The sequence below is a fragment of the Physeter macrocephalus genome, chromosome 19, assembly GCF_002837175.3.
Source record: "Physeter macrocephalus isolate SW-GA chromosome 19, ASM283717v5, whole genome shotgun sequence".
Taxonomy (NCBI): Eukaryota; Metazoa; Chordata; class Mammalia; order Artiodactyla; family Physeteridae; genus Physeter; species Physeter macrocephalus.
Genome location: NC_041232.1, coordinates 37,304,016 through 37,316,083, shown reverse-complemented (window position 1 = coordinate 37,316,083; position 12,068 = coordinate 37,304,016). Strand labels below are relative to the sequence as shown.

The 12,068-nt window shown below is 46.1% G+C and overlaps 1 protein-coding gene across 1 annotated transcript in view; it reads right to left on the bottom strand.

Moving 5' to 3' along the window:
* CABLES1 (Cdk5 and Abl enzyme substrate 1) overlaps nucleotides 1–12,068 on the bottom strand; it is a 107,839-nt gene that overhangs the window by 35,836 nt on the left and 59,935 nt on the right. The window contains exon 4 of the mRNA XM_007127221.3: nucleotides 7,395–7,472. Within this exon, the coding sequence (XP_007127283.2) occupies nucleotides 7,395–7,472 (78 nt within the window). The remainder of the gene's footprint in view (nucleotides 1–7,394; nucleotides 7,473–12,068) is intronic.

Here is a 12,068-nt window from a genome sequence, read left to right as displayed (position 1 = left end):
AAAGAGCGGGGACAAAGGATAGTGATTAGAAGCATCTTATTTCATCTAATGGAAGACTTCCTGAAGTGTTGTGTGTGAGCAAACTCTGTAGATCCAACGCTATTTTAAGAAATAAACTAAGAAAGCTTATTAAGAAAGAAACAAAGCTCTTAATCGTCGAAAGCCCTGTCACCAAGCCTTTTGCAAAGCGAAGACGTATCTGGTGCTGCGAATAACAATCCTCTAATGTAACTGTTCGGCACAGTTTCTCAAAGAGAAGCCTTTTCTATGCATAGTATGAAGACAGTAGAAGACCCTTACTTGTCCCGGAACTGCTTCCTGGTGGGCCTGTGGGGTGACCTGGGCGTGGCTGGGAAGGTCTGGGGAGACGTGAGCCAGCAGCCCATCAAGGTCGCGAGCCAGTGACGCCCACACACGGCCCGGGTGTCTGCACGGTGCCGACACCTGGAGAACGTGCCTACCCCCACTGCCCCGTGCCCCACCATATGCCTTCCTGTTCTACAGTTGACAAATACCCACGTGGGAGAATTACACAGATGCCTTTCCACCCAAGACTCCACCCAGAGATGCCTGGGGCTTGCCCTTGGAGGAGCCCAGGCTGCAGTGTAAATGGGCACCCTCCAAAGCCACCATCCAGCACCATGGCCACCGGGTCCCCAAGAGGTGGCCCTCCTGCGGCACATGACAGAGCTCCGCGTCACCCAGTGCACATCTGTCAGCCAGTGAAGCCCGCGTGTCACTGGTCCTGAGCCAGCCAGCCCAGCCCCAAAGCAGTGATGCTGCAGGGAATCCACTGGGCATTAGCGCTTTCGGGATGGCCTCTGGGGGGGTCAGCTGGCCCCAAAGCAGCGCCTGCAGCCAGCCTGCCTGCCCTACCTCCTCCCTTTGCTGCTGCAGCCATGCTTTTCTCTGCCCCAGACTCTGCACCTGTAAAATGAAAACTGGAGAATCTGCCTTCTGAGGTTGTTGTGGAAATTCAATGAGCAAATGTTTATAAAGCTCTCAGAACACTGCCTGGAACACTGGAAGCATTATTTACCTTTCAGCTTATGTTATTACCTGCATTTGTCATGTTCACGCAATATTTGACTACACAATCAGCTAATCCTAAGGAAATACGCTCTTTTCTCAGATAGCTGTATCTGTAAATCAAGGCAGGGAAGAACAGTTTGGAGACTGCTGTAGTTGGTAAGCAGTCAGAGGGGTCTGCTTCAAGCAGAAGCTCTGGAAATCACTTTGTGAATAAGCCTATTGTCAGCTTTATATAAATCTGGTAGCACGCAAAATGACCCCAAACATTTCACATTGTTCTCAACTCTGGGTTGCTTTAGTACCTATCCTTTTAGCCCATACCAGAATAGAATGTACCAAATAAGACTGCAGAACGTCACTAGATCGGTACATTTAAAAAACTGCACAGAGAATAATTATTCAGATGTGAGGTCTAAAAGCAGCTGATGGTTGGTGGATGGGGAACGTGAACAGTATATTTCATTCATAAACTCCTTGTTCAGCCAGACTTACAGCTTCCACATTAGCAAAGCAGATGAGGATGCGAACACAGAGGCAAGCATTCTGAGCTGGCAGGATCTTTGGAGAGTGTAGTCAAACCTCCCCATTGGACAGTGAGGGAACTGAGACCCAGGGAAGGCTGGGTGGTGGGTCTGTGACAGTGACATCCCAGGACCGGGCCTCTCAGCACAGCTCCCTTCCTTCTGTCCCCACTCCCTCCCCCTCCCCTCACTACACAGGCCTGAACCCTGCCGTGTCCTCAGCAATGGGATTTCAGCTGGGATGGAGCTTTATGGAATTCTCCCAACAGGTCAGGCATTATAGAGAGCCTGCCCGGAAGTTCATGAGCCACAGTGTCCTTGAACATCCTTGGAAGTCAATGCTGAGGCTGGAATATCCTTCTCCACCTCTCCGACACCTCACATTTGCAATCTGGCTGAAGCGCCACCTTCTCTGGGGAGCACTCCCCATTCCCTCTGTCTGGATTCACCCAACTCTTCCCTCTGTGCTCCAGCTGTACGTTGCGTAGGACTCAACTGTTTGCTCTTTGGCTTGACGGTTAGTTTGTTTACCCGCTTGCTTCTGTCTCCTACCATTAGACGGTGAGCTCTATGGGAAAAGTGGCATTTTCTTGATCACCACTGTATCCCTGGATACTGCCTAGAACATAGTAGGTTCAACAGACTTCGTGCGGTAAATGAATGAAGTCTGCTGTGCAGTGTTAGCACCTGAATGTCTACATGGAAGGCAGGCAGGGATGGCAATGTACTTGGAGGGGTAGGTGGGACTGAAGAGACTTTACAGAGCAAACACCTGGCTTTTACTGAAGATTGCAGATTTACTGTGAATGTGGATGTTGATAAAGATTTGGGGGCAAAGCGCTCTCTAGTGCCTCTTTGGGGCTCCCCAGTTGTCTTGGTCTGGCCGTTCACATGTCTGGCTTCCTTGTTCAATAATAAGCTCCTGGAGAACAGGGCTTACTCACCCCTGCACCCTCCCAGCCTCCAGCAGGGCCTCACACTCACTAGTGGCAGAAGAAATGACCAAATGCATGAATGCAAGAATGAATGGATGGATGGTAAAACCTCTCCTAACACTGTCCTGTCCGCTTTGGTCACCTGATGTTGGGGGCCAAAATAAGTATTCAGTTCAGTTTAAAGCCAAGAACAAAGCTTTGGGGTCAGGGTGACGGGGAGGGTGAACCAAGATATGACGGCAGGACTTGGGAAGCTCCAGCACAGCACAAGAAGCCAGAAAACAAAACCGGAAAGAGATAAGGCCATCCTGATAGATGCTTTCCATGTAAGGGAGGTTCAAGTACACAGTGGATGAACTTCTGAGTTTCCTGTTTTTAAAAGTTTCTTATGGTGAAGTTGGAACTGTACATTGTCCCCTTCAGCGAGGGGTTTGTGCTTGTCTGGAATAATCCGGCACATGTGGCCTAGTCCACATGCGTGTGTAAAGACAACGGAAACACGGGAGCTGGAAACCACAATGTCAGCAGGCTGGGGTGGCCGGAGTCCTGGGCTCTGGCGCTGCTGGGTTTGCCATCAGTGTGAGTGGGTCTCATCCCCCCGCGGCCCCAGGGGCCTGAGCTATGATGCGCGGAGGCCATACCATGTCATCTCTAGAGCCCTTTCCAGCCCTGAAATTCTAAGACTCATGCCCTGGCCACAGAGGGAACTTTAGCATAAAAGCAAAGGAATTTTCCACAGTGGAAAGGCATTAGTTACTATGTACACAGACTATCTTACTTTAAAATATATATGTGTATATTTTACTGAGATAAATATTTTTTATTATTTGAACACAGCTGTTTCCCAAAAATTAGTTTGAAAAAATCATAATTATGATGCAGCAGATATTCAAAAATAGGATGTCTGCTCATTAAAAAAATTTAAAAAGCAGAATGCTTTTCTTTTTACATTTTTAAAATTGAAGTATAGTTCATTTACAATGTTGTGTTACCTTCAGGTATACAGCAAAGTGATTCAGTTATTTATATATATATATATATATATATATATATATATTCTTTTCCGATTCTTTTCCATTATAGGTTATTATAAGACGTTGAACATAGTTCCCTGTGCTACACAGCAGGTCTTTGTTGTTTATCTATTTGATACGTAAGCAGAATGCTTCTTAACCCTGCCACTAATTTACAATATTTTGAATTCTGTTCAGAGTTTCTTATGTGAGAACTTAAGAAGGATATGCTGCAGAAATAGGCATGCTCTTCTCTCTGTTAGGTATTATGAAGGACCCGATTATGTGTTTTGTTACAGAAAATTAACCCTTCTGCACCATGGTTTCCTCATCTACAAAATCTGAAGAATTAGTGTGTTTGAGTTTATTCATGTCTAGGATGTAAAAGGTTATGTCCTGTGATCCCACACCCTGGTTTTGCTTCTCTATCTGGATCCATCGGCAGAATAGCTGACACATCCTATGATATATCCTCCTGAAACCCACGAGGGCTTCCCAGCAGTGGGGAGGAGACCTGGGCTCTGACAGGCCTCATTTCCCCGCATCCTGGCTGCCAGCAAGCACTTCCCTGAGGTGTTCAAAATGTGGAGGGCCACGTATTTCCACAAGGATGTCAAACAGAGATACTCTGGGTGATCTCTTCCCAGGTAATTTAAGTTACAACGCATCCCTATGGGCTTTGCATAAAACGCAATGATCTTCAAATTAACGGCACAGGTCGTAACCTTCCATCCTCGTTCTAGAGAGGACCAAGCACAGGCTCACAGAAGGTAAGTGATTTGCCCAAGTGAAAAACTGTAAGTCTCTAAGTTCTCCACACGAAGCCCCGCATTTCTTTTGCTGTAAGAAATCCGGGGACCCCACCTGCCTCTCTGTGCCAGTCGCTGTGCTGGATCCCAGGCACCCAGAGAGCCTCAGTTAACTTCTGGGAGGCGGTTATCATAAAAGTCCCACTGCACAGATGGGTTTCTGTGAATACAGAGTTTGTCTCACCTGTTGGCCAGAGAGAGTCACGGGAAGCCCTAGGCTGTACAGACTCAGGTTCAAATTCCCGTCCTGACAAAATATATAAAGAACTCATACAATCCAACTACAAAACAAACAACCTGATTAAAATGGGCAGAGGGTATGAATAGACGTTTTTCCAAAGACATACAGGCCATGAAAAGATGCTCAACATCACTAATTACTAGGGAAATGCAAATCAAAAGCAAAATGAGGTATCACCTCATACCTGTTAGAACAGCTGTTATCAAAAATACAAGGAATAACAAATGTTGGAGAGGATTGGAGAAAAGAGAACCCTTGCCTTTTCCACCGCTGGTGGAAATGTAAACCGGTGCGGCCACCATGGAAAACTGTATGGAGGTTCCTAAAAAAAATTAAGAATAGAACTACCATATGACCCAGCAGTTACACTTCTGGGTATTATCTGAAGAACATGAAAATGTTAATTCAAAAAGATATACGCACTCCTATGTTCACTGCAGCATTACTTATAATAGCCAAGATATGGAAGCAACCTAAATGTCCAATGATGGACGAATGGATAAAGATGCGGCACATATATGCGCGTACGCGCACACACGAATACTATTCAGTCATAAAAACCCCTGTGATTTGTGACAACATGAATGAACCTTGAAGTTATTAAGCCAAGTGAAATAAGTCAGATGGAGAAAGACAAATATCGTATGACTTCACTCATATGTGGAATCAAAACGAAACAAAACAAAACAAATGAATAAACAAAATGAAACAAAAACAAACTCATAGCTACAGAGATCAGACTAGTGGTTACCAGAGGAGGAGGTGGCTGGGGGGTGATGGAAATGGGTAAAGGAGGTGAAATGTATGGATGGTGACCAGACTCATGGGGTTGATCACTCAGATATTGAACTGTAATGCTACACACCTGAAATTTATTTTTTAAAAATTCCCATTCTGGCCCAAAGTTGATGTTTGAGACGTTAAGTCTTGAGAATCAGTGGTTTTATCTATAAAATGGAGATAAGCACTTGGATACCATAGTGAGGGGGCCCCCGGACTTGGAAATAAGATCATCTTTCAAGAATGAAACTAACATGAACACTTCAAAGATGAAAATATGGAGAAGCCAGATTGTGTTAAGGAAACAGAATGAGTCCTTGGATAGGAAGACTTGGCAGTCACCTGACTGAATACTCTTAGCCATTATTAAAGGTGGTTATTAATCATATGTGAAATTTTTATGTGTCTTCCCTCTTGGCTGTAAGTTCCAGGAGGGCAGGAACCAGATCCATCTTTCCCTACCTTTACCTCCAGGACCTAGTCACACAGTAAGCCCTCAATAAATGAATAAATGGAACATAGCTAAGGACAGAATACATTCATCAGAAAGGTGAGCAAGGAAAGCCCAGAAAAATAAGGCTGGCACCACAGTGTCCAGGCAGGTCCTCGCTGTGAGAAGACGTACTTGCAGACAGACTGATGATTCAGATCTCCTGGAAGTGCACTTACAGGCTAGTCACACTCAAACATTCTGAGCCCGGGGGTCATTACTTGCAATTAGATCAATGAACTGGCCTTCTGGGTCACACATAGGTCTGTGAGCTGGTACAAGCTACTGACCCAAGAAATAAGCCTGCTCTCAGGCGTGGCCAGACCCAGGACCACAGCAGGTTGAAAAGATAAAGAAAACCTTTCTTTTTTCCCCTCTACTCAGTAGAGTAGAAGTCTCTTAAGGGCAGCCTGCTGGCCACACCCAGATGGTCCTACAAACCTCAGAGCTGCAGGATTTGCTGTTACATTTTTTAGAGCACCTACTTTGCAAGGTTGTTGTGAGAATGCAGATAATGAAGAGGACTGGCACAAAGTAAGTGCTCAATAAACAGTAAGATTATTATTGCTCTTTAAGGCACACATCTAATAAATGACTGAGTCAGCATTCCATGAATAAAGATGCCCGACGTTCTGTCCCATGGAGATTACAGTGTAGAGTAAAAATAAGGACCATGGTGAGTTTAACAGGCTGAAAGTCTGACAGGTCTGCAGGGGCAAAGGGAAAGTCATGGTGAACGGGGATGACCAGGCAGAGCCCATGGAAGGTGGTGGGAGAGGAAAAAATGGCAGTGTTCGGGTGTCACTGTTGCAATGACCAGAGGGCAATACCAGCATTTAGTTTGCAGAAACCAGAGCTGACATCTCACAATGCTTCCGGCATCCTACGCAGGGAAACATCCTGCCCTAAATACCAGCAGCTCCCTGACCACAAATAGCGGATGCAGTGACCAGGTGAGGGGGCGAAGGAGTCAGACTCAGATGGAGAAACAGCACAGAGCTCGGGGATGTGGAATGAGGAGGGGGGGCTTTGCCAGGTCAGAGCCTCACTTACTTCTTCTTTGAACAAAGAAGGGGCTTGTTGACCTAGACAAGTGTGCAGTCCTCCGGCCTGTGGCGAATCACACAGGTCTGTTCCTGATACCACTTTGCTTTGTGCAGCTTGCTGGTCAGTGTCCAGCCCCAAGCCCACAACACAAGGAGGCAGGATGGCCACGTGGTTTGTCTGATTCCTTTCCTGAGCTGCCTTTCTCCAAAAGTCGATGAGGCCCTGAGAGATGGGCCTCTTACAGAATTGTAAGAGGTGACAAAACGCACGTTTAGAAACAGCAGGCAATATGGTAAGGACACACATGCGCGTGTACACACACACGCACACACACATGCACCAATGACAGGGAAGCTTCCTGGCTGAAAAGAAAGTGGAACATTTTTTTTCTTTCAAGTTTACAAATACTAAATTTGCAGTGTCAAAGCAAGGCAGGTTCTTTCAAATGGAAAGGGTGGTCACATTATACACACGGTGTCAGAAGTTTTCACCCAGAGAACTACAAAGGAAGCATGCATATACATACCCAACCTGGGCACTGTCGCGATACGGCAGCACTGAAAATATACTACAGAAGGATCTTCTGCCACTGATAAGGACTATTCTAAAAAAAAAAAAAAAAAAAGAAAGAACAAATAACAAACACACTAAATGCAAAGCCTCTTAAATAAATAAAAACAATCTATAGCAATTAAGCATTCACAGAATTCACAGCAGTATTTGCACACTCCCGCCACCTCCTCTGACAGATGGTATTCTGCTCCCCTCGCAAAATGCAACCTCAGCGCAGCACAATTACACTGCCTCTCCTCATCTGAATTTTAACATGGTGAGACTCTGGAGAGGGTCTCCAAGGAGCACACGTGAATCCATTCTCTGGTGAGAGAGGCTGGCTGTGGGCCGCATGTATTATACAAGCTGGAGCAGACAGAGCTATGGGTCCGGGGTGCCCAATGCTGGGTGAACAGTCATGCCACATTTAAACCATCAATTTCTACTTTGCAGTAAACAATGCAAGAGCAATAGTGCCAGAAACCATGAGCAGGAAAGACACTCAGATGCCACTGTGATCATTAGGGTTTTTCATATGCTGGCAGTGTGTTAGGTTCTGAGAATAAACTGAGGGAAAAATTACATAATCAGTCTTAGCCTCCATTCCTGTTATAAAGATACTACTGGAAACAGTTCTACATGACGCTCTTATGCAATCAAAGGCACTTAAGAAAACGTTAAAAAAAAACCTCTCAAAAGTACTTATCTTGGCATCTGAGAATAACTTGCCAAAGAGAACTGCTGATGAAAAATTGGAGAAAAAGTGGAGGAGATTAAAAGCCAACATCCTTTAGCACAACAGTAACACACATCAGATATGGAGCTTACTGACTTTTGTCATCTTTTCCCTCAATAATTATAAAAATAAAACCAGGGGAAAAAAGCAGTAGTACTAACAGCATCGAGGTTTGGGTATTCTGACCTTGTGTTAAAACTATGATATTAAATTGCTTACATGCTCAGGATGAAGTCAGCTTCCCTGGCAGGCAAACCAGGCCCTTTGTTTTCTGGCTCTTTCTGTCTCTCTGGTCTCAACACACATATTTGCCCTTGCATTTTATCACTCATCCATGCTAAAGTACTTGCAGTACCCCACCTTAAAAAATTTTTTTCATAAGGTCCCTGGTGGGGACTTTTTTTTTTTGGCTGTGTGGCATGCATGCAGGATCCTACTTCTCTGACCAGGGATCGAACCCGTGCCCCCTGCAGTGGAAGCACAGAGTTTTAACCACTGGACAGCCAGGGAAGTCCCCACCCATACCTTAAAAAAACTCTGTTGTTTCATATCTGTCCTTTGCATGCTATTTCTTCTGACTGTTGTGTCTTACTAGGTACGCTGGATGAACTCCTATTTAATCTTCAAAACCCAGCTCACGAGTCACCTCCCCAGGAAGCATTTCCTCCCCTTTCACTGAGTTACTCATTCTCTTTAGGGTGCTGCCTCTACTCCTTATTTCCACTTCCAGGAGCACCCTGATCACGAAGTGCTGCTAAACATTTGCTGCCCTCTTCTAGAGGACGAGTTGAGGGTTTCGTACACGGCAGCCCCGCCAGAAACAAGTCTGGGCAAGGTCGGGATTCGGAGCAGCACCTGAGTACCCATCCGTGGGAAGGCAGGACCAAAGCTACATTCCCAGCTTCAAATACCAGCTCTGTCACCTTTGTATAACCTCAAGCAGCCCACTAATTCTTTAGTTTCCTCATCTAAAACAACGAGATAAAATGAGTAGATATCTTATTGGAATGCTGTAAAGAGCAAATGAGTCCCTATATGGGAGAGCCCTCGGAACACTGCCAATAATACACGCTCAATAAATATTCAGGATTTTTACTGGGAACTGCCTTCTTGGGTTGAGGTACGTTTTCCCACCAGAGTCTGTGGATTCAGAACCTCTTCAGACCTCTGTGCTAAAATACACAGGGCTGCTAAAGGTGAAAGGTCGAGAAAGGACAGCTGAAGGCCGACATGTGAGGCCTGTCACAAAGGTGTAACACGTACACAGAGGCACTGCTTTCAAGCTTTTGGCCCTGTGCTGACAGTGTCTGACCAGGCAATGTCTAACGCCATCCAGGTTCCTTAAGTGTTCTCTCTTATGCCAAAAACTGGCTTCTTGTTCTATTCCCAGAACCCTGCGGAGTCTCTGTTGGCTGTGGGAAGTTTTGATCTCTTCCAGGTAGAATATTCTATTATAGCAATGATATTCACTTAAGGACATTAAAAACATGCAAAGAACTTTGAAAGTCAGAGCAAAGAAAATCACAGTTGCAACAATGGTGGGTGAGTACACTGCTTGCTCCATGAACACAGCCCAGGAGCGTCCACCACCCAGGGGTGCATGTTGGGTACTGGACACACATGTGGAGACGCATCCTCAAATTCTGTATTTCATTCCCTTCATGCCCAAGAAGCAAGAGAGAGCATACTTTAAAATGCTGGTATTGTGGTTTCAATCGTGTTCCCCCAAAAGACGTATTGAAGTCCTAATCTCTAGAACGTGTGGATGTGGCCTTATTTGGAAATAGGGTCATTGTGGATGTGATCACTTAGGAAGAGGCCATAATATATTAGGGTGGGCCTTAGATCCAATGACTGGATTTCATAAGGAGAGAGATTTGGAGATTTCCAGAAGAATACAGAGAGAGGAAGGCCACGTGATAAGAGGCAGGCATTGGAGTTAGTCTTCTCAGCATGACTGCCAACACCGCCACCACTTCCACGACCACGTCCATTACTGCTAATGTTACTATGATGACAGCGCAGGCCTCCACTGCCTGCTAAGGTGTGCCTTATCCTACAATCCAGGGAGGGGTGGAAGACTTCTGAGAAACAGGTTATAGGATCTTCCTCTCCTCCTCCCTCCCTTCCACAAATATTTTTGGAGCACCCACTCATGCCAGACATGGTGCTAGGTGCTGGGGACCCGCTGATGCATGACACAGACAAGGGCTCATCCTCACAAAGCTTATGGTTGTTGGGTGGGAGGTAGTTACGCAGGGGTGTCAGTTCTCTGACTGGGGACTAGAGGGCGCTATCGTACATTGGAGGGACAGTTAGTCTAGCTTGAGGGAGGCTAGGTGGGCTTCCTGGAGGAAGTGATGGCCAAACTGAGACCTTGGGGAGAAGGGACAACAGGCTACAAGGAGAAGATACCTTGGCAGAGGGATTGGTATGAGTCAAGGCTGGGAGGAGGAGTGGAAGGCCTATTGGAGGAAGCACCTATTGGAGGTGCTGTAAAACTCTTCATGACTTCCCTTGCCTAACCCATCAGGGTCTCCACTCCCCTCCATAAATCACTTTGACCAACACTCACGGCACACCCAAAGCTCAGGCTGGTAGGCTGCTCTCTAGAACACCCACACTGAGTCGTATACTTGCTAAGATCAGGTCTGGATGCCCTCCACCTGTTTCTGCCAGTTGTATTTGTTAGTTCATTAAAGATTGCACAAACTAATGCCATGTGAAAATCAAAAAAAGGAGAAACGCTGTTTCTATAAAAAATAACACTGAGTGCTTTAAAATTTTTTCAAACAAGGCAAATCACTAAAAAAAACAAAAAACAAAAAAACAAAAAAAACCCTGCAGTTGAAATAGGTATGGGCAAGACGTCTATAAAAGATAAGAAAGAATTGTAAAAATCCAAAAGGATTCTACACTTAGTTTCTTGGGTCACTTTAAAGAAGTTCAATCTGGACACGGAAGCAACAGGTGGGAACGATGATAAGTGTGAGGTCAGTGACACACGCAGAGTCTGCTCCGTGAGCCCCAAAGGCAAAGAAAGACCTGGCATCACAAACCTGCGGAAGGGGCGATCGCCAACATGCCTGAAATCAAAGTGTGGTGTTTGAACTACATATGTCATTTCTGTGGGTATTTTTTCCAGCGTTTAGTAACCTCTTCCCTTGACCAAGTGATTACTGTAAATAATTCAGTAGAGCTGGACCTGGGGCTCAGGGGGCCGGGGGCAGGTAGGATGGCGATGGTGACCGAGCCTCGCCTGGGTGAGCGCCCCCAAGGGTGGGGAATGCAGTGAGGAGAGGGGGACAGAGAGAGGACAAGCAGCAGAGCGCATGACTGCAGTGAGAGAGAGACTGAGGAAGCGTGGAGTTTGCCAGGGCTGCCGTAACAAGGTGCCGTGCACCTTGCTCCGTGGCAACGGCTCCCACACAGAAATCGATCATCTCAGGCTTCCAGAGGCCAAGGCGCGGAGGGCCAGGTTCCTTTTCTGAGGGCAGGACCTGTTCCCGGCAGCTCTCCCAGCTTCTGGGAGCTCCTTGGCTTGGAGCAGCATAACCCCAGCTCTCACAAGGCCGCGTGGCGTCTCCCCATGTGCATGTCTGTCTCCAAGTTTTCCCCTTTTATAGGGACACCAGTGATTAGATCAGGCACCACCTTGCTCCAGTACAATCTCATTTTTTTTTAACATCTTTATTGGAGTATAATTGCTTTAAAATAGTGTGTTAGTTTCTGCTTTATAACAAAATGAATCAGCTATACATATACATATGTCCCCATATCTCTTCCCTCGTGCGTCTCCCTCCCACCCTCCCTATCCCACCCCTCTAGGTGGTCACAAAGCACTGAGCTGATCTCCCTGTGCTATGCGGCTGCTTCCCCCTAGCTATCTATTTTACATTTGGTAGTGTGTAC